Source organism: Nyctibius grandis, chromosome 28 (assembly GCF_013368605.1).
Source record: "Nyctibius grandis isolate bNycGra1 chromosome 28, bNycGra1.pri, whole genome shotgun sequence".
Classification (NCBI taxonomy): Eukaryota; Metazoa; Chordata; class Aves; order Nyctibiiformes; family Nyctibiidae; genus Nyctibius; species Nyctibius grandis.
The window spans coordinates 5,901,441-5,927,839 of NC_090685.1; the positions used below are offsets into that span (position 1 = coordinate 5,901,441).

Consider the following 26,399-nt stretch of genomic DNA (forward strand, 5'->3'; position numbering starts at 1 on the left):
GTCCTGGCGCTGCCCCCGGTCCGGCACCGAGCCCTGACCTCGACCCCCGCCCTCTGACCCCGCGGCACGGCGGGCCCGGCCCCGGCGGCCACCGAGGGGGGTGCCGCTGCCTCCCGCCCCCGCTGCGAGGCAGGTAAGTGCCGGGCCCCGGGCCGCGGGTGGGCCGCGGGGAGCTGAGCCCGCCGGGGAGCTGAGCCCGCCGGGGAGCGCGGCCCGGCTCCGCGCGGGGCCGGGGGCAGCGCCTGGTGGGCCTTGCCGGGAGCGCTGGGGCCTTCGGCCGGGGCTGCGGCATCGCCCTTGGGCGCCTTGAGCGCAGACCGGGCGGCTGGGGAGGGGCAGCGGTCTCCCCGGGCGGCCGCAGCACGTATTTGGTTTGTTGTAGGTGTGTCGGCGGTGGGTCCGCACCCGGCTCCCGTGCTGGCGTGGTGTGGGCTTTCCCGGTCTGCACGGTGCCGATCGGGGTTTGTTTCAGTGGATTCAATGATTTGGCTGAGCAGCCCTTGCTAAAGAGGCCCAGATACCGAGCATAGACGGAATGCTTGTCCTGGGAGATTTCCTTTCATCTCCAGCCCAGTTCCCGTGGGCGCCGGGGCTGTGGGGAGCTGCTGCCCAGCTGTGCGCGTTTGAGCTTTAGGCCATAGGGCACCAAGATGTTCTTATGAGTCCTGGTGTGCCCTGGCAGCACCTTTCCATTACAGGGCTGGTCGTGTGTGGGGCTTGGCTTTTTTTGTGGGGTTTCTTCTGGTACGTGGTGGTTTCTTCTTCTTATGCCTTATGCAATGGCCAGGTGCCAGAGTCCCTCGTGCTCTGCTGTACCTCCTCTGTCATCTGCTCTTGGCTGCTGGAGCTCATTTTAGTGGCCTCAATAAGCTGTCCTGCTTGCTTAGCTTCGGATGTGACAATTGTCACTAGCTGAATACTAAAATCCCCAAGGTTGCCTGGCACAACGGAGCATTTTGGAGGCAAGGTCTCTGCTGGAAAAAGGAGAGGAGACACCCCCAGGCTGCTCCAGGGGTTGAGGGAGTTGCCCCAGAGCTCTTGTCACCTGGAAAAGAGAGGAGGAGGACAACAGGGGAACCTAGCTTTTATGGGAGGTGGTAGACTCGCATCAGTCATGGGTGTGGAATATTTCTGGCTATGGGAACTCCGATGATGATCTCTGACATTCTCTCATGACGTTTTTTCCGTGTCCCCATATGGGAAGTTCCCTGTGTAGCTTCGCTGCGTGTTTTCCCTTCCTTGTTCTGTGGATGTCGCTGCACAAGGCAGGTTTGATACATTTTCCTCCCTGTTCCCTGACCTGCCACTCCTAGAAAGGATTGTGCAAGGCAGAGGTGGCGTGGGGCGGACAGGGGCCACCGCTGCCAAGTTCTGACTTGGGCCTTCGGAGAATTTCTCTCTGCAGAAGGTTACCAGCCTTAGCCAGTGCAGAAATGAACACGGGAAAATCCCAGCCCTATCAGGGCTGTGCTGCCAGCACATTGCTGAGCATAAATTGCGAGACTCAACACTTCCTCTGTTAACTCTTGGTAGAAATTGGTTTCCTTTCCTGAAATCTGCTGCGTTTGGCTCTCTGAGACATGCAAGCCACTGCTTAGATAGTAATTTTCACTTCTCTCTTTCCTTTTCAAGCTTTATAGGACTGACTTCCCTTTGCCAGCAAAAATTTTGGTTGTTTAGTCATAGCCAACTAAAACTCCAAGCTAGCGTGAGGCAGGACTGTTGGTATAACTGCTGGGTGTCTTTCCACAGCCAGAGTCATCAGCAACAATATTTCTGATTTATCCAATAGTCCCTGGGATCACAAGATCTGAGCTGGTGTTTTGGGAGGCACCGACTCCTTTCAAGTTCGAGACTCCTCCCGAGGGGTGAGTTGAGGCTCCCTGCTGTCTTGGGTGGGCAGTGCACCGCCACAGACACAGTGAAGCACTGAGGCACAAGGACATTTGTGCTCCCAGTCAGCTGCAGCCCAGTTCATCAATTCATTTCCTGGCTGACTTGGCGATGGCGTGTTGCATGGTCGCGTCTGTTAGTCTGTGCTCCTGAATTCAGCTCTCCCTCCTCTCCAGGCTGCTCCAGCTTAGAGGACCCTGTCCTTCTCCTGGAAGAGAGGGTGTTCTTTCCACGGGGAGCCTTGCCCCACACCCCTGCTCTGTGGGAAGGGTTTAAAGTGGACCTGGGGACCAGATATTTTTGGGGAAATAAGTGGCATTTTCAATTTTCCTTTTCTTCTTCTTTAGCTGAAATGAAAGTCGGGGGCAGCTTTGGAGGAAACACGTGTAAAGGGGAAAAGGATGTTGAAACACAGAGATTATGCTTTCTAGGGTGCCATAGTAGGTGCTGCTCGCCTGGCTTCTGGTTAGAATGTCCCTTTTTAACCAGCTGACTGGTTTGTGCGTGACACCTGCGTGTCGTGAAGAGCAGCAGGTGGAAGAAGTGGCGATATGCCCAGCAGATGCCCTGAGAATGTACCCAGGTCACATGCAGCTATCATGGTCACTTCTTTAATAGCAGTGTGGAATAAGAATGCCCTGTTTAGCCAGGGATTCTTTCCATAAGAAATGGCTGTATAGGATGGTATTGTTTTTCCTCCTCAGGAATCATCGCCTAAAGGAGGAAGCTGTTTATTTAGGTGATCTGTATGTTACCAGCTGGTGTACAAAGGGTGGTGCTATCTGAACTGACCTTGGCTGGGGTTCATTTCCCTCTTGCGAGGCAGGTAGCATTTGTGCTAAAGTGACCTTTGCTAAAGGGACACTAAGGCTAAGATTGTACATTTCAGAATAACTCGGCATTAAGTAGCTCAGAATGTGGGATGAGAATTTTCAGTCGCTTCCCTTCCTCTTCTCACACAGCGTGCAGGTGAGTTTTTCCAAAGAGCTCAGCATACTGAACAGACTTTGGGAGTTGAGATTTTTTAAAACGCTACTTAAAGTTTCTTCGTGCTTAAGAATCCTGCTCTAAGCTCGTTTTAAAACCCGTCTTTAAGAACTGTGCAGAGCTTGGCCAAACAATCTATTTTTCTGACCAGTGCAGTAGCATTTATGGTGTAGAATTGTCTAAAGGGCTCTGCGTGTGGCCTTCTCAAGATTATCTCGACATTTCTTTACGAGTCATGTAAAATGTGATTTCCCCTCACCCTCCAAATCAATTGTATTTGAACACTCCTTTCGACTTCCAGCACGCTTGTGTCATGTATTGGGAACTGGCAGATGTTTACTTTTATTTTCAGCGCAAGAGTTAGGTAACTGTTCACTGTTGAATGCTGGGTTAGGAACAGTGGAGGCCAGCCTACCTTATTTGTATGCCAACTGTAATTTTTAAATGGAGAAGGGAGCTGACACACCTTGAATGTGAGAATTCATCACCCAGAACAAACATATGGCTCATCGTGTGTTTTATTTTTCTTCTGCTTCTCTCACTTGTAGTGAGGTTTCAGGAAAGTACATTTCAGTTGTGCGTTTTTTCTCACTGGGCCCATTTGTCCTGTCGCTCTTGGTGAGTGTCATATACCCACAATTTTCTGCTTTATTCCAGGGAGAAGAGAATGTCAGCATTTTGAGAGGGGACATTTGAAGGGCAAAATAAAGCAGGCTATTTAATGTCATGGGTTGACATAAATTAATTCTCTTGAGATACAGTCACAGCAAGTTTGTGTGTGTGGTCAGGGAGGTGGATCTACACAGTACACTTTGAAAATGTCATTGGTAAAGTTACGTAAATTTGTTCTCAAGGTTGGAAAATACATTAGGGTTGAGTTTAATTTTCTCTTCTGTTTCCAGAAGCCCAACTTTGCTTGAAGGATTGCGTGTGCAGGTGTGACTTTGATGGACAATGTGCGTGGTCCCTGGGCCAAGTAGGCAGGCTGGCTCCTCTCCATTCTGTCAAAGCAGAACTTCCCTAGGAGGGAAAATGTTGTCCTGTGCCGTGCAGGGGGACTTCTTGGTGAAGGGAGTGTGTGTTGAGGGGTGTGACAACCAGGAGGAGTATGGTGTATTGTGCTTGTTTGAAGAGGAAGTTAACAGCCAGGTTAGCAGTGTTTGTAGCCACGATACAGACAGCTGGTTTTGAGAGCACCTATGTGGTGGCTGCTTTACCTGGAAAGAGGTGTAGAGAGGTCATGGCCACACGCACACAAATACAGGTGCCATTTAGGGGGTTAGAGAGCAGCGGAGGGCTTCTGGCCACCTTGTGCTGCTGACGCTCTCTCCTGGCTGGCAGATGTTGTCATGGTATGGACCAGTCTTTGCACATTTGACCCAGCCCATGTGCTCTCGTTCCTCTCCATCTTCTGCTGCCCACTCTGCTGGGTGTCCAGAGGTGGAGACTCGCTGGAGCTGGGCTCCCCGACCGCACCAGGAGTGACTTTCATCAGCTCCTCTGTGTGATGAAGCGAGGGAAATCATGAAGGGTAGTAACCGAGCCCACAGCGCAGATCCCTCCTGGCCTTGGAACTAGAGGGTTAGCCATACATCGCTGTCCTAAGCACAGAGGGTCATGTGCTACAGGAAACTCCACCACAGCCTCCTCTAGGCTGGTTCCTACCTTACCTGGATGTATGCTATCTTCAGATCTTATTTTTTTAAACTCCGAGTAGTGTTCCTTGTCACTTCATATGGAGCCAACTGGCTCCACAGCCAGTTCAGCGCGGTGCTGCCAGGAGATTCTCCTGCCAGCGGTCATGTATGCAGGCACGGTCCTAACGAACATTGAGACCTCTTGCCCTCAGCTCGCACCCTCTGTACCTATTTATTCCCAAAGGAACAGGCAGTTGGGAAGGCTGCTTCACCTTAGGGATCTTTTTGGTTTGAGGGGTAGCATGTTAAGGTGGGACAGGGGGAAGGCTACGGGGTCTCTCAGGATAGCTTTGTAGTGCTGGAGCGGGCTGAGAACTGAGTTTGCATCCGTACCTGGCAGCTGGGATCATGGCACACATGCTTTGTAGCCTGTGCATTGCTTCCCTGTTAAGAACATATTTTATTCTCTACAAACTAGAGCCCAAGTGCAAACCGATGTGACTGCAGTATGAGTGAGGGACCGATGCAGACAGAGTACCGCTAGGGTAGTTCAGCTGCACCTGGGTTGTTAAGAGGCTGAATTGGGTGCTTTCGAGCAAATTCTCATGGTCAGGCAAAGTTATTAATGAGAGAAGGAAAAATGAAATAGTTAAACTGTGCTGTTGGGTTTTTCCCGTCTTTATCTGTGTGGGTTTTTTGCACTTGCCACTGACGGAGAAAACAGACGGAGCGGTTTCGTTTTCCATCTCCAACAAGAACCCTGTGATGTAACACCCGCCTGACAGCCGCAGCCACGACGCGCTGCGAGGCCCTTTTCGGTTTTCTGTAAATGTGAGACTGTCACTTGTGGAACCAAAGCGGATATTGTGTGCCTGCTTCCCCCCGGCTTTCCTTCTCCCCCCTTCCCCCCCCCGTTTCCTTTCCCCTCCTCCCCCCTTTCCTTTCCCCCTCTCCTCTCCCCTTTCCTTTTCCCCCTTCTCCTCTCCCCTTTCCTTTTCCCCCTTCTCCTCTCCCCTTTCCTTTTCCCCCTTCTCCTCTCCCCTTTCCTTTTCCCCCTTCTCCTCTCCTCTTTCATTTTCCCCCTTTCTCTCCCCTTTCCTTTCCCCCCTTCTCCCCTCTTTCCCTTCCCGTCGTCTTCCCCCCTTTCACCCCAAGGCAGTAGCCATCCCCACGCCGGCGGTACAGGGGCACAAGCGCCCCCCCCCCCCAAGCGGGCTCCGGGCCCTCCCGGCTCTCACAGCGCGGGGCTGAACCCCTTCGGCAAACAGCCGGACGGAGTCCCCGGTCCCCGTGCCGGCCGCCCTCCTCCGCCCCCCGCCGCGGTGCCGGGGCTGCCGGGGCGGGGGCAGCGGCGCTCCGCCCCCGCGGGGGCTGCACCGTCCCTATAAGCGCGGCGGCGGCGGCGGGCGGCGGTCAGAGCCGCTCCCGCGCCGGCCGCTGCCCCGCTCCGATCCGCTCCGCCTCGCCCGGACCGGCCATGCCGCTGCCCCGCGTCCCGCCGGTGCTCCGCGCCGCGCTGCTGCTCGGCCTCCTCCTGCGAGCCGCCGCCGCCGAGTCGGTGAGTCCCGCCGGGTCTCCCCCCGCCTGCGCGCCCCGGGTGGGGAAGGGCGCTCCCGGTGCCGGGGGTGGCTGTCCCGGCTGTGCCAGCCCCGGCTCTCAGCACGGGTCCCGGCCGGGGCCGCGCCGGTGCCCTGGGAGCTGATGCCGCCGCTGCCGGCCTGGGGCTCTCCCGCAGCCCTTTATCCTTCCCCGAGGGCGAGGGGGCAAAACGGGCTAGTAGCAATGGGGCAGTTCCCGTTCCCTCCCCCGGTTCCCTGCCTCCTTCCCGGCTTGTGCTGCTTCCTCGGGTGCCGGAGCAGCATTGCCCTGGCCCAGGGGGGCCCCGTGCAGACCTCTTGCGCTGTCACTGACAGGTTATGCCACCCCTCACGTCTCCCCCTCTCACCCCTGCACACTGCTGAGCCTCGTCTTGCTCTTCTGTAATCAGGCCCAGTGGAATTAGAGCGGTCTGGGCTACAAGGGTACGTGATAGACGTGAACTACTGCTCTCCATTATAGCTCTGATCTCCAACTGCTGCTTATGGATTTAAGTCTTTTAATCCTGCTTTTATCATGAATGTGTGATGGGTTAGATACGTGCAGTGTGTTACAGCGCCTGGGGAGGCTTTCCAGTCTTACCTGAGTTTGGTTCTGCCGATACCTGATGTCTTTGTGTATCAAACCTTCCTGACTTCCACCTGGGAGTGAAAAACAATGCATTACCATGGAGGGTTTGAGAATCTCTTAAATATATAATGAGGTGAAACTGTTTGGATGCTTCAAGCCAGGCACATGAGGGGTCTTCATGGTGAAGCAGAGATTTTGGGATTCTGCCTTCCCTGCTGTTTGTTTGGTTTTGTGTGTGTGTGTCCCCATCTTGCTGATAGTGCAGTCAGGGCAGATTCCTCTGCTAGTCTGAAAGAGCTGCTGAGATTAAGGTAACTGCAGGAGATCAGGAGTTCTCAAAACTAGGTTTAATCATCCACATTGCTTCGTTCTGGACTGAAGGCTGGGTGGGCAGATCAGAACTGATAAGGCTGTGCTGCTTGGTTGCTCTCCAATAGGGACAGGGGGTTGGGAAGTTGCTGGTTGTGGAGTAGAAAACTCTCCCACAGAGAGCATCTGTAGTAATTGTCAGCTACTCTTTGCTAAGACCAACCAGCACAAATCCACTTTAATCTGGTGTCTTTATCCCTGCTATTAAGCACGTGATGAATCGCTTGTTTGAGAACTGGCCCAAACTAGCAGGGTACACCTTTGGGGCAGGCAGCATCTGGAAGTCACATTGACCATGTTTGGTATGAAATGCAACTTGGTGTCCCTGGGGAACTGAGTGGTCTGCAAGCATCGGATTTCTGCGAAGACGACAAGTTTTACACAGATGTATTCTGTAAATCCTTATATAGAACTTGTACAGAGTATTTGTCCGTATCTGTTATACCTAAGATGGAGTGTATGCTTGAGAAGGAACTCTGGCCTACTATAAAGCCTTATCCAAACAAATTGTTTGGGTTACAGGCTGCTGGGGAGGAGATGAGGATGACACACTGTTTGGGAGAGTTCTGCTGGCGCTCCTCCCATGTTATTTTTTTTTAATAGCACTGCCAAAACGTGCAGGGCTGCACAGCATGTGGCTCTTAGTTCTCCTGTGCAGGCAGGGGTGAAGAGAGGTAGCTGTTTCTTAACAGGACGGGGATTGTATTTCATGTGCTTATGTAAGAGCGTGGCTTTTGAGAGTGATTCGGTGCTTGAATATTTCCCCAAGCCTGTACAAACAAAAATGCCTTGGCTCCTTTCCCCTTGCGTGGCTTTCTGGTGGAGATGGGATTTCTCCGCGTGAAGCAATCTTGGATGTGTAAGAGGGTGGGGAGTATTACTGAAGTGCCGAAGTGTGACGTTGGGTGCTTGGGCTGTGGGTGGGTTGTGTTACGACAGCGCAGCAGCTTTGTGTGAGAACGTGGGCTGGTTCCCGTGGGGTGCGGGGAGGCTCCAGCTGAAGGCCCACATCTCTCAGGGGTCCCCGGCCCTCTCTGGTTGAGGGCTTTAGAAAGCAAAGGCTGTGCGGGCAGGGTGCTCCCCTCTGCTCGTGCTCTGCGAGGATGGGCTTCCTGCAGAAGATGCCTTTGGGGCCTGCAGCTGGGGACAGGCAGAAAGCCACCAATGCAGCCAAGACATGGGATCAGTGGAGCTGACGAAGGGCTTGAGGTCTTCTTGCTTGGGCAGAGTAGCGTTGTTGAGCTCTCTCTGTGCTTTTAGCATCTAAAAGTGCCCCTGGCAGCACAGGAGGGAAGCAAGGGGTATTCCCCCGCAGCAGAGGTGTCTGCTTGCTGCAGGCTTGGGCTGCTCCTCTGTTTATCTGAGCTGCGAGAGGGCTCTGATGCCCTGAGCTCAGCAGGGCCGTAGCAGTGCTGATGGGCTGCCAGCTTGTTGCAGCTGTCCTGCTTTTCTGCCTTGAAGTATGCAGAAAGTCTCCGTGCAGCACCACGTCGTGTTTGTGCGTCCCCAGCAGTATAGACAGCAGAAATCCAACCCAGGAGCTGCTGGCAGAGGATTGCTCAGGGAGAGGGGGGAGGCTTCGTGCTGTTTGTGGGCTCTGTTTGCTGGTTTAAAGCAATCATGCTCGGAGGCCTCCTGATTGGCAAAGCTGGTGTCTTGTTGATGATAGCTGTGTTTGGAAAGTAGTGCAGCATTATTAATGTTAAAACCGGTTTGGCTTGTCCTGCTGCCATTGATCCCCGAGGCCTGTTCTTTCTGCTCTTTGCCCAGTTTCTCATCTGTCCCTCCCAATCAAATCAAGACATTGCTATCTGCACGTTTTACTTTATTTTACCTTCTGAGTTGGCAAACTCACGAGGCAGCTGAACATGTAGATCAAATCTTTGCTTTGCTTCAGTCTCCCTAAAACAGAGAGCAGCACAATCACAGTGTCTAAGGTGATGCCCCTTAGTCCTGAAGGGAAGGAGCCCATGACTTCTGGTAGCCAAACCCAGAGCTGGCTGTTGGGATGAAACGCCTGTAACATGGAGAAAGAGCGAGCCCCTCGAGCACCGTGTACCTTGTCGAACTGCGTGCACAGCTCACGGGGTGGGCGCTCAGGGGTGCACGGTCCCTCTGTAGCCCAGCACCTTGTCCATACCAGATGAGGAGGTACCCGCGCGGGTGGGAGCAGTCACCCCCGCAGTGCTTGGGGCACAGGCAGGGAAACGGCACTGCTGCCCGGTTCCCATCTGTCCTCAGTGCCTGCCAGCTCCCATGCTGGAGAGCACTTTCTTGTGGTTTAGAGTTTTCCGAACAGCTTAGGCAAGAGGCGCATCGGGGCTGAACTTGGTACTTTTCAGACTCACGACAGTAGAGACTCATTCACTCTAGGAAGGTGAGGCTGTTAGCCAAAGAGATTGCTCTCTTTCCTGCCCCTCCTGTTGTGGTCTCCCAAGGCCTTGACACTTCAAGGGCCTGCAAAGGTCTGTATCCAGTCCAACAACAGTGAAAATGTTTGGTTTTTTTTTTTCCTCTGTCTTCCCCTCTCCCTTCCCCTCCAAGCCTCTGTTGATGGATTTACTATCGCCTTGAGCTGTCTGAATGCTTGGGGTGGGGAAGCCATTTGCTGCTCTCAAATGCCTGAGAAGGGGAGGCTAATGTGACCTTGCCATGATTTTCCTGTGGTGGCTTTCTGCCCTCTTGATACACCATGAAGCTGAAAGCTGCTGACTTGACTTCCAGAGTGACCATGGAGAGGAGGGACTGGCTGACTGCTTGGCATGCAAAATTTGGCACAACTCCTGCAGCTACTTTTCCCTCCCTTCTGACTCCTGGTGCTGGTAAATGCTCTGTTGAAAACATGCTGGTTGCTCAAATCCACTTGGCTATAAGTTAACACCAGGTTGTGTTGCATTTTGTGTGTGTTAAGTTGTTCTCCCTCAAACGGATGGATTGATGGGCTTTGTCTTTAAAACCAACTTGTTTTTTTTTAAATTCGGTGGTAGTGACTGTCCCAACAAGGAAAGCATGGTAGCTGTGGTTCTATGGTCTGCAGTGTAAGTGACTTGACTCGTGATATGACTTGATTAAGTTATTGTGGCTCGCTGATCCCGCAGGACTCCCCAGCTATCGCTTCAGCTAGATAAAACGGAGTGTCCAACTTTCAAAACACTTCCTTGCTCTGAGTTAACATCTATCCTCTTCAGCCTGCTCTTAGATCCTTGCAGCTGCGTTCTCCCCCTCCACTCAGTGCAGCTTGTTCCCTTATGCCTGTAACAACAGCAGGTTTGTGCTGCTTTTGCAGCCTCCAACTAGAAGCTGATGCAGTTGAAACACTACAAAACTGGTGGGGACAAACCCTGCGCACGCCTGACCTCTGGGCTGCTGTTGTGGAGCATGTGTGGCTGTTTGTGTGAGACTCTGTGGAATGCAAATGCTTTAGATTAAGGATTCAAATAACTTACCCTAGAATGAGACTCCTGTGATGAGACTGGGCTTGGTGGCTCTGACAGGGCAGCCTAGTTAAAGAGTTTAACTTGTAATAAGCTACTGCTCAGAGGGGCTGTAGAAGATCCTGCTTTAATGAGCTGTTAGGGCTGCACTTCTAGATTAGTTCAGACTTATGTGTTTTTTTTTTACTTTAAGCATCTGCTTGAATGGTTGTCCGGTAAGTGCTGCTGCCTCAGATCGGCTCTGCTGTGTGTCGCCGTCAGCCCTGACTCGCAGCAGTCATGCTCTGACTCAGGGTTTCTGGCACTGGCCTGGCCTCGCAGCTCCCCGAGACTCTGCTGTCACCCTCTGAGTAACGGCCCTCGCCCCTTACCCAAAGCGATGACTCAGGCTTCTGAGGCGCTGCAGCACAGAGGTGGATCTCCTCTCATGGGGGAAGAAAAGGGGAACTAGTGCTGCTTGGCAGATGGGCTGTGCTGCCCTCGGCGCCGAGCGCCTTCGCTGCTGCCTCTTGTCTAATCTGCTGTGGGTTGTGGCTACGGTGGGCAAAAAGCTATCGGGCTCCGACATCTGATTGCTGCTGGTAGCGGAGCTGGTGTTGGCGAAGGCAATCAGAAAATGGCCTTGTCTTGAGCAGCCACTAACTTGCCCTGGCAGCTCTCTGGCTGTTGTGTTTTCAGACAGACAGAGCTGGAAAGGAGAGTTGCATGGGAGAGAGAGGAAAGCAGCCCTGTTATCTGAAATGACTGAAAGCGTTCAAAGCAAGCTGAAGGAGTGGAAAGTCTCAAAAGAGGGGGTTAAATACTTCATCCTGAATCTGGAGAAAATGTCAGCGTAGGAGGGGAAAACACACAAGATGTAGTTGCGTCCCTCTCAATTTCTGAAGGCTGGCTGACTTCAGAAACAAACTTCTTGTAAAAGCCTTACTTCTGATGGAAGTACACGCTCTTGTCAGTTTTATCCTTAAATCCTTTGAGGCTGAGACTCTGCTTATAAAATGCCAAGTGGCTCTTGTTAGACAAATTATTGAGATAACTTAAAAATCAAAGCAGTTAATTAAAATCTCAGAGAGACACTCCTTGGGGTGGGAAGGAGACTGGGAGACTCGTAGCGCTGTTACCCAAGCAGCTAGTGTCATGTCAAGCAAAAACAAGGTTTCTTCTTGCTTAAACAAATTGCATTCTGTCAGGGAAAGCAACGCCTGCCACGGGAAGGATTTCTCTCTTCTGATGTTGCTCTGCCTTAGCTGCTGAAGGGGAGAAGGTGTCTCCACCGCAGTACAACTAAAAATCTGCTGCTGTCTGCTCTAAAACTTGAAGACAAAGTGCCCTGTTTACCTTGCTGCGAGGCTCACCCTGCCTCCTGCCCTTTACCTGCCGTTACAGTCGAACTATGGCAATAAAAAGAAGTGTTAATGTGTGTTAACTGTGGAAGTGCCTGCCTTGGACTAGCACCGAAACAGCCTGCACGGCGCAGCAGCCAGAAAACTGTGCGCTAGGCGAGGTGACCGAGGGGAGCGTGGCTGGAAGGAGGGTGCCTGGTGTGATGGCTGCCTCACTGGCCTGGAGAGGAGGTAGGACCCACGGGTGGAGGGATGGATCCTGGCCAGCGTGGTGCTAGGAGGGTGGCAGAAGCTTCTTTTGTGGGCTAGTGTCCCCGTTTAAAGACAGAGAAGCTTCTAGCGGTCTCTCCCCCAAATGGAAATATATCCTTACTGATGTCAGGAGCTTTTGCTTGGAAGGGTCTGTTCCCCAGCGAGATAAATATTTATTGCAAATCCACAGCGTGCAGTGGAGCAGACTCTGGAGCCAGGATCTTGTGGCAGACTGTTTACATGAGGTCTGTTCTTGGCGCTAATTCCAAATTTCCCGAGGCTGAGTATGAGGAGCTGGTCCTACACATGGGTAACTAAACAACTTGCTAGTCCAGGCGAGTGCAGGCTTTGCAGAGCCAGGGGAGGAGTGACCAAAACAAGAGCTGGGTCCCCCAGCTCCTGGCTGTGACAGTGAGGGTTCAGGACGCGGGCAGGGAGTGCTGGAAAACTGCTGCCAGCTGCTCACCCCCGCCTCGGAGAGGGGGGGAAGCCTGGCTGGGAGTCCAGAGCTCTCCGAGAGAGAAAAATGCTCCCAGGAGTGACAGGTTTCCCGAAGTACAGCTGCATTATCCCCAACAGCGCATGCTGTGTCCGCTGCTTCCTGATCCCAAGCCAAGGCCAACCTCTGCACAAGTTGGGAATGTCTCTATTAAAAAACAAACCAAAAAAACCCCCCCCACACCAAAACCCCAGCCTCTACTGCTGTGGCTACCTAAGAAAATCCCTGCTGTTGAAATGTTTGTTTGTATAAATGCTTACACGGGTATAGCCTGATAGCGGAGTGGCACGGGTGCTGTCTCAAGTGCTTTTGTGCTGATAACTTCCTCTGCTACAATTTTTTGCTGGTAGCTTTGCCAACAGAGCAAAACTCTAAACAGCGTAACTGTGCTGGCAGAGCTCAACTGCCTGGGTTAAGCCTAAATCTTTGGGCTACTACTTCTGATAAGATTAAAATGGATTGTGGGAGGGGAAGCATTTGTAGGGCGCAGCATTGGGAGTCTTGGCTGTACAAACAAGCTGAGATTAGGTGGATGGTGAGCCAGCTAGGAGAGGCACCCTTTGAAGTTGAGTGTCTGCCTGGTTTAATTTTGCTAACCCTCTGGCATGAGGGAGCAGAAAGATCCCAAAAACGCATGTCACGCGTTTCTTGCCAAGTGGAAATTCTGCTTGTGTGCGTGTTCAGGGAAATACTGGGGTGTAGCTGTATTCTAGGAAAGGGCAGTGAGGGCAGGCCTCTCCCTGCCATGAGGGGGAAATACGATACATGAACTATCCCAAGCTTGAAGTATCGGCCTGAGAAATCATCCTTGATGGAAAAGCTGCTTTGCTGGTCCTTTTTTTTTTTTTTTTCCACAGACAGAGATGCAATAGGAGCCTCCTGGTACAGAGTAGGGCAACTCAGAGTCAGTCATAGGCTGGAAAAACTTAATTCCTTCTATAACCTTGAATATATTTCTCCAACTTCTGAACTGAGCCCTGGGTAGTGAAGTGTATGAAATACCTATGATCAGGTTTGTAAATACCATAAAAAATATGATCTCTTTATGAGCGAGGTGTGTATCACTGCCGGTGACCAGGAGAACCTTTCGGGGCATGAAATGGCTCTGCTGAAGTTGTTTTCCTCCTGAGTCACATGAGAGCTCCTGCTTTCCCCTCCTGCAGATTTATTCTGAACCTTATCTTTATTTGCTTCAGGGCAAGTGATGGACACAAAGCCCTCTGCAACTGCCTGCTGAGCTTTATCTCCTCTAGCTGGAGGGGGCAAGCAGTCATCTCCTTCCCGCTCGGCTCTGTAGATCTCTGGAGCTGGGCATTGAGTATTTAGAGAAGCTATTTTGCCTCTGTTGCAGTAAACAGATCCCAGCATATGCCGGTCTGGCAAAGGAGTCAATCTTTATGGCTTTGCTCTTGGTTGATAATCGGGCAAGAGCAGTTAAACAAGAATTCATTCCTTTGTAATCTCTTGGTCCTCCTCCTGCTTTCTTCTACGGCACAGCCTGAAAGGCACGCGCGTACGGTGTGGTCTGAAGAGAGCAAGCTGTGTGTAAGCAAACGCACGTAAGTTAAAAGGTAACGGAGGTTTGACTTTGTAAGTGCAGGGAAGCCTATTTTGAGCAACAGAGCCCAGGAGGATTCATCCCTGCTGCAGAGGAGGCACCCGTGACAGCGGGTCGCTCTCCAGAGCCCAGGATTATGGTGCGACTGTCATGGGGATTATGCCTCCGCTGCCACATGAGCCCCCAGGAGAGCTGCTTGGGACAACACAGCTTAAAGAATCACACAGGGAGTGGGGGGGTGACCCAGGCCGAGGCTGCGTTAGTGCTGAACGTGCGTTACTGCGCCTGCCCCCGCGGAGCACGTGGGCTCCTGAGCCTGAGCACACAGGGCTGGTTATGTGGCCCTCGGGAGATGGGTACCTGGTTGGACAGGGACTGGGGATGCTTCTCTTAAGTCACCTCGAATGAGTGACGTTTTTACCAGCTGAACAGTTTGTCAGCCTGCATGTTGCTCTTGCTCTGTCTTATTAAGCAAGACCCTGCTCCCTGCCTGTATTACCGACCACAGTTCCAAAAATAATATATATTCTTTTTCCCTCTTTGGTAAGAGGCACAAATGCAAAGGGCAGCGTGCAGCAGCTGATCCTGGGGTACTGGAGATGCAGTGCTGTCCCCTGCTGCCAGCCAGGAGCTGCCTGCAAGCCCTGGTCTGTGCTTCTGTCTCAGATTTCCCCCTTATTCCTCAGAGGTGTTAAGGATTTACCTTTCCAGCTCACTGTCATGGGAGTGCACCTTTACAGTGGCTGTCGGAGGGGAGACAGGCAAGGCTGGCTCTGCCCGAAGCCACTGTGCCTGTGGTCCTGCTTTAGGACCGCTTGAAAAGTGTTGAGCAAGGGCACAGTAGTATTTAACCATGTCTGGAAGTCTCAGGGTGAGCCTGTCATGCAACTGAACACACATGTGTGCCTGGATGGGAGCTGTTTTAACTTCTGTCCCTTGGCACAGAGGCCCTTCACTTACTAGTCTGTCAGGAGCTACCTCTGCCAGAAGCTCATGTCACTTCTTTCTTTTAATGCTTATTAAGAGGGGAAGATAGAGCTGCCTTTGCCTGTTACCTCGCTGCACGCCTCCCTCCCTTGGAGGCCAGCTCGCTTGGGCTGACTCTCACCTCTCCGAGCCGCCCCGGTTCCAGCACTGTGGGACTCCTCCTCTCTCCTGCTTTCGGGGGGCTGGTGTGCTTCGAGGGGATGAGCTCAGCTCCTAACCCCTGCTCCTTTGCACGAGCTTTAAAACCTTCCTGGTTTGTGTGCTTCTGCAAGAGCTCGGTGGAAGTGAACTGTATGGAAATCCCCTCTCTTGGGCTTGGTGGTTTACAGAGCTTTGCATCCTTGCACTGGGAAGGCCCCAGTGGATTCGTTGCTCTTTGATTCGTGATGCAGGACAGCATGGGGGCCAGGGTGGTGGCTTTGTGAGAGTGATCTCTTAATAACAAGGCTCTGAGGCTGGACCATGAGGGCAGCTGCTCGTGTGGTCCAGAGCCCTTTCTTGTTAAACTGATCTAGATGTGCATTGTGGTGGTGTGAGGTGACCTCTGTCTGTGACAGCACAGGTCTGGGAAAGACATTTTGTGTGATAGCACTTACTGAAGAGAAACAAGGTGGTCTGTACAACTGTCCCCTGGTACAGAGCACCTGAGAAAAGCCCCAGGAGCAGCTCACATTGATCTGTCTGTGCAGGCTGCAAAGAGTTAACAGGTCTGCACCTCTGCCCTCTCTTCTGCTGCCTCCCAGGCTGGCCCAGCTCCATGTGCTTTTGTCTGGGAAAGATTGACTTTCACCTTGCCCCTGTTTACTCCTCGACTTGTGTACACAGTGCTGGGGAGGGAGACGCAGGAGCAAGCGCTGAGTCTCCACACCAGAGAGTTATAAACTTGATAAAGAGCTCCCTGCTTGGCTGCCCGAGTCTCCGCAGGTCTGACTGCCTTCGCAGCTTGCTGGCTGGGACCCTTCAAAGGAGCTTTTAATGAACTCTGGTGTGTTTGATCAGAGACAAGGACCAGCCGTAAAAGCCAGTTCTGTGTCTGGAAAACTTTGTCTCTACCCCAAAACATCATTTGGGTTTTTTTTGAAAGGGTTTGCAAAGGCTGTGGTGAGGATGTGTGGGCTGGGGCAAGCTAGCTGCCAGGGTTTGTTATTTCCCAGAACTAGCCAGCAGCTGGGGAAATTCACGCATCGGGCAGAAGCTTTGCTTGCTGCCTCAATAAGTAGATGTTCTTGCTTTGAGAAGAGGCTAGTGGTATGCTGGGGCTGGAAGTGAAGGCCCCAGGAGCATGGAATGGAGTGGGGTGGGCTAGGGATGGAGCACAGCAGGGCTGCAAGCCCCTGCCTGGGATGCCAGGGGTGTGATTCCTGTGCCTGACCTGAGCAAACAGGGTCTGGCTTCACCCAGTAGCGCAGCATGTCTCGGGCTCAAACATGAGACCTCTGTGTCTGGCTTTTCCAGGAATGACGCTCATAGTTCACGTGCCTGGTTGTCTGGCAAGGGATAAACTTATTTTTTTGCCACTGGCAGGCAGGAAAAGCTTCTGCTCCGCAGCACGTTGGTTAATCCCCCTTGGTGCTTACTGGGGATGAAAGCTGCTTAACATAAGGAAGAAATCCTGGAACTAGATTCCTGCAGAAAAGGTTGATTGCTGTACAGACCTCTCCTAGAGGGGAGCATATTAATAGTAGGGCTCGACTTCAGCTGCCGGGGCGAGGTGGGGCTGCTCAGTCACCCAGTCTGACTCTCCCAGCAAGTCCCTGGCCTGGCTCCAGTGCTGGGATAACAGGTGGTGGAAAGCAGGCTCCGAGCAGCGCCGGTGCCCTTCTCCGGATGGCATTTGCAGAAGGTGTTAAGCTGAATGTGGCCAGAGATGACTTGGCAAGGGCTGACCATCATCCTGCAGCAGTCTCCTGGATTTTTCCTCTTGACTGCAGCCTGCCAGCCGAGAGGAAGCATGGCCACCTTCCATGGTGCCTCTTCACCTGGTAGTGGAGCTGTAGAGGAGACTGAATCCTCTTGGAAAGGGATGCACTTTTTAAGCAGTTCTCCAGGGAGCTCTTTATGTGGCACTTGGGAAGCCCACAGCCCTTGTTTTTAAGTCTGTGAAAGTGCCTGTGTGCCCTCTCGCAGGTGTGTATGTGAGGAATGTGCCTGCTCCAGACCTGCCCTGTGAGCACAAGCACGGCACTCCAGTGTTAACTCTTCCCGGGCTGCCCATGCCCCAGCTCCCAGGAGGAGCCTGCTCCCTAGAAGAGCATGTCTTGAAACCTGGAGGGTAAGTATGGCAATGCCCAGCAGCCCTCTTAACTTCCCTGGCAGGTGAATGTGTAAAATGAGGCTCGCTGCCCACAAGAAAAGTTTCCTGTACAGTTTGAGAAGCTCTTGTGTCTTCCAGGAACTTCCCTGTCCTTGTTCAAGAGATTGATGAAGGCTGAGTTCAGGGTATGCTCCCATATAATCTTATTTACGCTTGTGAGTCAGTAATTATGTCCTCTGGCTTGTAAACACTGTCTGTCCTGGTTTAAATAGAGTTTTCTGATGCCCAAACCTGGTGCGTTCCACAGCGTGTACTGATCACCGTGGCTGGCTGCCACCGACGGCTGGGTGATCTGATAAGGCCAGCCTGCCGTCCAGCCACGCAGTGGCCTCAGCGCGGGTTTTCTTGAGCCGCCCTCACTAGGACATTAGCTGGCTGTGATTCATAACGAAGGACGGCGTGAGCTGGCACAGGGGTGTGGCTCGGTGCTCTTGCCAATGTTGATCTGCCCTGGCACAGCAGCTGGGATAGACGGCTCTGCAGCAAAGGTGCTGCCCAGCCCGGGTGCCCAACTTGGGCAGGCGGGAGTAGGGCTCTTCCTGCCCCTTGCTGAAATGGCCAGAAGCTCTCATGGGAACAGCTACTGTGTGCTGGCAGCGGTCTCCATTGCAGGTCTGGCTTTGGCTGGGTTTCACATGTCTTGAAATGAGTTTGTCTTGGAGCAAGTGATCCATAATGTTAGGAATGCCTGGATCCAGGCTGGGAGGGGATTTCTTCCCAGCTGGCCTTCCTCCCCAGCCCCCTTCCCATCACCTAGTGCCAGGCCCTGGCAGAGAGGAGACAGGGGGTCTAGGAGGAGAGCCTGCCTCAGCACTTCATGCCCTCCAGGCTGTTCATTTGGTTATCCTCTAGCAGGGGTGCTGGGGAAACCAGAGATGCCTCAATAAGCTAATGAAAAGCACATCTAGTAGCCACTGCTCCTTATGCAAAATGAGAAACATCTTGTCCTGACCACAAGACTTTGTTTGTGGCAAAAGCAGAATGCTAATGGCCAGGGAAGTCTGGGCTGGAAGCAGGGCTGGGGCTGCAGGCAGAGGAAGCTGACACATGGCTTGTGGCTGATCGCTGGCCTTTGCTTGTGAGATCAATAGGGGATGTGATTTGTCGGTCAGTGTCACCGCTGGGCTGTAGGATGAGCCACGCGTGGCCCGGTGAGCAGGAAGGCTGATCCCAGCCACTGGAGCTGCAAAACCCCTTACTTCATTCTCAGGGTCTCGCTGCTGCCCTGATGAAGCAGCAAGCGCTGGGGCTCAGGTGCTGCCACCCAGCTCTAACTGTCCCTGCAAGTCTCTCATCTGCACCCCTTGCGAGGCTGTATCTCGTGGTAAACCTGTACAGTAAGAAGAGCCCTCGGATGTGTGGGACTGTGGAGTGCATTAAAAATGCTCTCCTGGGTAGTTAAATCTTCAGGACTTGAGCCCAAGCTCTAGGAGACTCCCAGGGAACCTGTTCCTAGTCTTTCTGTGACTACAGCATGAAAAAATGTTGACAGCTTAGCCCCCAGCTATGGGAGCCATCCATCTGCCCTGTAGGGGAAGGGGTCGAGTGCCCCATGATGGTGATGACTTCATGGCTGTGGAAGCATCTGGAGCTGATGGAATCTGTGAGCTGGCGTAGAGCAACCCAGGAGCTCATACCTGTGGTGCCCTCACTGGGGCTGGCCCCCGGGCTGTGGGGTGAGGAGAAATAGTTCTGGGAAAATTGCGTAACGTTGGTGAGGGCAGGAGGTTTGGGCTTGTGGCTTCTTGAAGGTCCAAGTGCAAATGAGCTCTGGTGTGTAAGTGGCTGTTGTGGCCAAACAGCTGATTCTCTGGGAGGCTCTCCTGCTGTTCTGTGTCTGTAGCTGCAGTCATCGGCCATAGGACTGCTGATTTCTACTTTGTTTTACAGGCTTGTTTATGTGTGTTTTGAGAAGTGAGGCAGGGGAAGCTCTTCCTTCAGGCAAGTCATTATTGATAACAAGTGCTCTTGAACGTCACACTATATTGCCCTGCAATTCAGCTGAACTGACAGACCAGTTTTTAACCCTTGGGTGATAAATTAGGTTTGTTCTCATTACGAGAAGCAACGAATTGCCTTGGCGTGAGGCTTCGGTGCTATGCAGAGAACTGACCTATAGGTGCCAGGCTTTTTCCTCTGGGAACAGCAAGTCCTTCCAACTCCCCCTTTATCACAAACTGGAGGTATTGCTTTTCCAAATGCTTTTGCTACAAACTCCTGACCAAGATCCTGTTGTGTTATTTTCACCCTGTGAGTTCAAGTGAACCTTCTGCATCTGTAGCCCTCAGGAAATTCCCCTCCTAGGCTGGCTCTCACTTCTGTTCTGAGAAATTCTAGGGGAATTCAGCTATTTCCAGACTGATGAAGATAATGGTTTTGGTGGAGAGGAAGTTCAGCATTTAATGTTCTTCTGATGGAAGTGATGTGCTCAGCAGAGGCTCTGAACTCCTGACCTTTCGTGAAATGCTTCTGAGGAGTTGCCTGATACTTAACACTTCTCCACCCCCATTTACAGGTGAGAGAAACCGAGACCATGGATGCCCGATGGCTTGACTACCCTGCCTCCGGAGACTTGCCAGACGATGAAGACATTGGGGAATTCAGGCCTCACTTAACTTCTGATGGATTAGATATAGATGAGGCATCTGGGTCTGGAGGTAAGCAGGGAAGGGGGGAAATGGATCTCCCTCAGTTGATGCTGTGAAATTCTTCCCAGGGTCAGGTGGAGATGAGAAAGCTGGGTGAATCGTAGGCACTCACAGATGGGAACAGGGAAAGTGGTTGTGCTGTGATGTTGAATCACTTGGGGAGCACAGATGGAGTCCAGCCAAGCTTGTCTTACTGCAAGTGAAAAGGCATTGCACTGGCTGGATCTCTTTCCTGTTGAACTCCAAAGAACTTCTGAGAAACTTTTTAACAACAACAACAAAAAAAATCTATTGTTGAGGTAGTGTTAAAGGGCTTAAAGTTGGTGTCTCAACTGAAGCCAAACGAGGTAAAGGACTAACTGGTGTTCAAGTGAACTCTGTGACATGCAAAGCTCCCTACCCAAACCGGTTTCTGTAGCTCTGTGTCCCCTTTATGTGAACATTTGTTCTCTAAAAGGGAAAGAACAAGTGCTGAAATCAGTGCCTGACATGTTTGGGCAGATCTGGTAACTAGAGGGTGGGCAAACTATCCTTTAGGGGTGGGTGGTGAGAGCATTGCCCTCCATTGGCATTACCTTAGCAAGATATAGCAGACCTGCTTTGCAGGGCAGTTCCTAATAATCTGGGCCAGTGGATCCAGCTGTAGATCCCTCCCGTGCGAGAGGTGTTGGCCTTAAGATTACATCTCATGGCCTTGTGCAATCAAAGCCATTCAGTGGTGAAAGTATTAGTAGGTAAGAGGGAATTGTAGACAGCAGAGAACAAGAGTCGTAAGTTTGTCTGCAGTTGCTGGTATTGCAGGAACTGTCTGAATTCTGGAAAGATTGCATGTAATGAGAGGAAAATTTAGTGTCCTCTTCTATTTTTAAATTTTATTTATTCCCCATCCCCTGCAGACTACCCAGACTCTGAAGATGCCATCTATCTGACCACCATGGATACTCCTGTGGTAGGTATTGCCTCTGCATGCTTTAAGCAACTTGTAACTACTCTGGTCTGTCTGTGAAGCTTTCCGAAACCCTTCCCTTGCAAGACGTGGCATCAAGAAGAATCTACCTGCATGAGCAGGAACAGTGTACTCGTGATGCATTAAGCAAACTTTCTTCTCCCTGCACACCCTCCTCCTTTCAATTGTAGGTAGGCTGGGTGCTGCTTACTTAGGGGTGTGGTTTGTCTCTATTCTGTAGATATCTGACAACTATATCCCTGGAGATACTGAGAGGAAGATAGAAGGTGAGAAGAAAAACACAGTGCTGGACAATGAAATCATTCCAGACAAAGCTGTACCTGTCGAAGAGAACCTGTCCAACAAGATCTCCATGGCAAGCACAGCCAACAGCAGCATCTTTGAAAGAACAGAAGTCCTTACAGGTAATACTCCACCTTGTCCTGATAAGTCATTAATACTGTAAATCAAAATGGCTTTTATCGTTCCCTGTTTCTCTGGGGAGCAGTTCCCTGCTGACAAGGGGAGTGAGACGCATTACCTCTGTGACCACCTGTAGCAGGGTCTCTTCTGCCTTCTAGTCCTTAAACAACAGAAGAGCCTACTGCTTGCCTTGCTGGGGTAAACTGCTTGTTTTGGAGCTTGCCAGCTGACTGTTGGCTTAAGTGCCACACAAGTCACGTGGCAGCTGCTCTGCACCCAGAGACTACCTCAACAAGAGGCATATCTGGCCATAAATCAATGACATCATAGAATTTCATATCAAATGCAGGCGTCTTCCTTCTAACCTCTGCCCAAGTCCTGCCGTTTCTGAGCCTTGCCAGGAGCCAGCCGACCCCTCTAAGGGATTTGAACACCTAGTCAACTGTTAGGAATCTAAGTACCTCTGTCTAGAGCAAAACCAAGCAATTGGCTTCCCCCCAGCACGTGGGACAGGTCTGTCTCAAGTCATGCTTCATCAAGCACTTGGCCTGATGGTCCGAGTACAAACCTCGGCACATTTTGCTGATCTGCAGCCATCCTCCCAGTCAGAGGAGTGACTGGAAGAGTGGATTGCAAAGCCCCCTAACAAAGAAGCTGATTTAGCACAGTGAGTAGATGTCACAGCAAAGGATGAACTTCACTTGTGGCCAGCCTTGGTGTGAGGAGAGAGAAAATCTTGGTGGTTTGTTTGTGGGTTTGTGGTTTTTGGTTGTTGGGGTGTGGTTTTTGGTTGTTTTCAGAGGGAGGTGGTGGTGGTAGTGGGATGTTGCTGTTTAATTGAAATACAGAGTCCCCACAGTGTGCTCACACAGGTTGTTAACAAAGCATTCAAACCACTTCCATGGAGGGGATGCTCTTTGTGGGTTGTGGTGGGGCTTTTTTGGGTGGGTTTTCTTGGTGTGTCTCCATGCAGGGAGGATGTCTTTTTGTCAAAATTTCTTTCTTGCACTAACCTGGAAGATTAACCAGCTTATGTTAATGTGGAACATGTGATTGTTCTATGGTGAAAAGCAATTTCTGTCCTTTTCCAATAACATCTGGTGTCGCTGAAAACGCCAGCACATGTGGTGACAGACACGTGGATAGCACTGCCTCTGGAGGCAGTTCGGGGGGCTGGTACTCTTGAAGCAGACTTTGAGATGTAGCTGGTCGTTTGGAGTTGTCCAGGAGTTCAGACTTATCCATGCTCTTTTTTTCCTCCCCAGCTCTCATTGCAGGAGGGGCAGTGGGCCTCCTCTTTGCTGTCTTCCTGATCCTCCTCTTAGTCTATCGCATGAAGAAAAAGGACGAAGGCAGTTACGACCTTGGGAAGAAACCGATCTACAAGAAGGCCCCTACAAATGAGTTCTATGCTTAAAGCTCAGCAGCACCTTGTGCCCATCAAGGGACAAACAGACTGTCTGGAAACACTGTGCCATCAGACGAGATGTGCTGAACAAATGCTTTTTTTGGATTGAATTTCAAAGCGACTTTGAGAAAAAACAAACTTCCTACGTGACCCTTCCCATCCTGCTCAGCTAACAAGGGCCCAAAGAAATACAAAGAGTCTGAAAAAAAAAAAACCCCAAAACCTCAGTGTATTTTTTTTCTAAAGCTAGTGTATAAAGGATAAAGATGCCAAACTTTCTGCTTGGTTTTATGGAGGGTATATAAACACAAACCAGACTGTATGGAAGCAAACACCATGTGTTTGCACGCAGTGTGCCCTGCTCAGATTGGCTGCTTCTATAGAAGACGGCTTTTTTTATAAACCTTGCGAGTAGATGTCTTGCAGCAGGCTGTTCATGCGGAGCGTTTCTGTGGAGAGCTATATTTATGAATCTCTGACACTACAGATAATGTTGCCTTATCAGGGAGAAAGAGGTCCTCAGGGGCTCCAGATCCCTGAATGCCAGAAAGGGCCTATGGGAACGTCTTCCCCAGGAGAGTTCTGTCCCTTCCTGTCGGCCCCAGGCAAGGGTCATCAGTCCATGAAATCAGGACAGCCAGTTCTGTTGGGCTATGACAACACCCTTTCCTTGCCTCCAGTCTCTTACCTTTTTTTTAAGGATTGCTTGTAGGATTTTTTTATAACAAAATTTAAAGAAAATAGCTGAATGTTTATATAAAGTTTGTAGAAATTGTTTTGAAATAATAATAATAAAAAAAATCTACTTTTTTAATTTCCTCAGATTTATTTTTTCAATCCCTTTGTGTTTCCTTTGGCCGGGCATTTCTCTTAGAGATGTTGTCTTGTATGATTCATATTCTGAACTGAAGCAGAGTTAGCTCCAGTGTGTTACAGGTTTCTTGTAGTTCTATAGCAGCTACTGTAGAGGGTAAAGATATTTATGCTTTTCGCATAACTTTTTTTAGGATTTGATTTTTTTTTTTTTTTTTTAAATATAATTATTTATAGTTTCTGAAATGGCTGCTCTTCTCATTTGGTAACTTTTATCCTTTTTATGTAAAACACTAGTATAACGAGTCTCTGTGGAAACTATTTAAGTTTTATTCTGTGGATTTTAATTATAAATTTAAGGCAATAACTTCTAGGATTAATCTGTATGCAAAATGGGATTCATACTATGGTTGAAGTAGGGAAAAGACGAGAGTATTTCTAGCCTGTAATATATTATAATCAGTCCTATAGAGCTATATATTATATATTTTACTGAGAAATATACAGTTAAGAGTGAAAAGGCTGGAGTTAATTCTTCAGCAGCCCCACTGTGCGTAAGAGGCTTGATCTTGTTTGTACTGCTGCTCGCCCAGCGTCTTGTGGGCTTGTGCTGGGGAGGGCAGCTGGGAGCAGCCTGAGCCCTGGGGCTCTGTGGCCGTGTCCCGGGCCGTGCCTGGAAGCAGACTGTGGTGGGTGATGTGCTGGGTTTGAGCCTCCGGGCTGGAGCAGAGATCCCCGTCTGGGGTTGCTCTTTGCAGCGAGCGTTGGAAGCTCGCAGGACGGAGACAGTAACTGTGTTGGTTTGGGGCCTGGCTGTGCTGCAGAGTCCCCTGAGGTGCTGTGCCCAGTACCTGCCTCTTGCAGAAGGCTGGCTTTGGTGGCTGAAGTCTGCCTTGGTGGCATCTCCCAGCTGGGAGCACTGAGCTTTCCGAGACTGAACCTCCTACGGTGGGTCTGTCTTGATGTATCATGTACATAGCTCCTATCTCTACTGAGAGTTAGAGCCATTCCCCAGTGCTCCTAGAGCGAAGGGGCATGTGCATGTTCAATGCCTCTGCCTCGGGAAGGCGTTGCAGAACTGCTTTGTGCGAGTCATGTCCCCTCGCAGCTCTCTGAATCTGGTGTGGCTTAACCCAAAATCTGAGAGTGGGGCCCCAAACCGAGTTCACTGGGTAGGCAGCACAAAACCAGACGGTTGAGAAGGTTGTTTAGAAATCTAATGGACTCCTGAAACCTCCTTCCTGCAGCTTTGCTGTAGGCTTGAGGCCAAATTCATGGAGGCGAAGGAAGAAAGCAGCTCAGCTTCAGCCGGTGGCAGCTGCTTCTCGGAGCCGGGCAGGCGAAGGGGGGACGCAGGGGAGCCGGGTATTGAGACATCTCTGCGAGAGGACTTTTCCCAAGGCTCCTCCTCCGGGTTGACTCACTCACTTGGTCCGGGTACAAGCGTGTTTGGGGAAACTGGGGGCTCTGGGAGGCATGAAAAACTGCACAGAGGTCACTGTAGAGTGGGAAGGAGAGGGAGGATTTCCCTGCCTATGGACAGCACTGCCAGGAAGGCAGGAGCGGTGTCTGCTGCTCTGGGTGTTTAGATTCTCTTGTGTAATTGCTCTTGGGGATTTTCCACTGTTACTGATTTATTTTTTTTTCTCAAATAAACTAGTACTTTCTAAAATTGGCTTTTGGGACTGTTTATGGTCTGAAATGAGTTTTGGGAGCTGGGTAACAGGGAGCTCATGTTTATGTAACTTCCTGGTTTACCGAAGCGGGAGGCAAGCCAGGATCTGGCTTGGTCATCACCAAGCTCACAGGGGCTTTGTCAGCTACTCCTGAGTTGTCTTCAACGTCTGACCCACAAGTGGCTCCTGTGGGACCAGTGTCACTGCGTTTCTGGAGCTACTGGAGCTCTTCCAGGCAAGCAAAGAAGATGCAGCATGGCACAATGAGGTGAGTCCATCCCTTTGCTGGTGATCAGTTGTGCGATGGCGCTTTCAGAGGGTTGTCCTCTTGCAGCCAGAAGGGACAGAGGGAGGGAGAGATGGGCTTGTGCGTGTCCCCTGATGATGGCAGCGTGTTCCCATGCCCTCAGACTTACGGGGTCAATGTGCAGAGTCTTGCTCGACCAAGTGTTAAGCCAACCCTGTTTAACTGATGTGGGCCTTCAAGTTGGGGTAGAGCTGTTTCAGCTTCCCTGGGAGCAAGTCCACGGGTGACTTCATGCCATTTCGGACTGCAGCAGCTCTTCTCTTAAGCAAGACCTAGAGGAAGATGCTGCTTCTCTGCACCCCTCTGCTCTGATAGCTTGGAGCCCTTGAGGGACGGGACCCATCTCTGTCTCCCCAGGCACATGGGAGAGAGTGGGCTCTGCGGAGAGCAGGGCTGCTTGCTGGCAAAAGTGCCGAGTCTCCTAAGTGCTGTGTTTGATGGGTTATTGTCCTGGAGAAAATCTAATTCCCTTCTCCCTGGTGGGAACTCCTACTCCAGGTGGTTACAATTAGCAGGGGTGGAGGAAACAAACTAGGACTAGTAGACAGGCTCCCTCGGGGGTGAGGGAGTGACAAGCGCTTGCTCTGCTTGGTGTTGCACGGTCCATCACTGGTGTGCTCTTAAAGGTCCTCTGAGAACCTGCTTCTGGTACCAAGAAGAAGACACCCACGCTCAGGGCTGGTCTTTGCTCCGTGGGAGCTGCTGTTTGTCGGTAAACTGGTGACGTACGCCTGCGATCTTC

At 51.3% G+C, this 26,399-nt stretch overlaps 1 protein-coding gene across 2 annotated transcripts; it reads left to right on the forward strand.

Annotated features, from left to right (window-relative positions):
- SDC4 (syndecan 4) lies at positions 1-25,346 on the forward strand. 2 transcript variants are annotated; one of them, XM_068419762.1, is made up of 5 exons: positions 1-133; positions 19,952-20,093; positions 20,981-21,033; positions 21,272-21,455; positions 22,719-25,346. In XM_068419762.1, exons 2-5 carry the CDS (start codon positions 19,970-19,972, stop codon positions 22,868-22,870), a joined length of 513 nt encoding a protein of 170 aa, XP_068275863.1. In that variant the 5' UTR covers positions 1-133; positions 19,952-19,969; the 3' UTR covers positions 22,871-25,346. The 2 variants fall into 2 exon arrangements, with proteins under 2 accessions (XP_068275863.1, XP_068275862.1); XM_068419761.1 differs by lacking the exon at positions 1-133 and adding an exon at positions 5,953-6,075.
- The last annotated feature ends 1,053 nt before the right edge of the window (positions 25,347-26,399 follow it).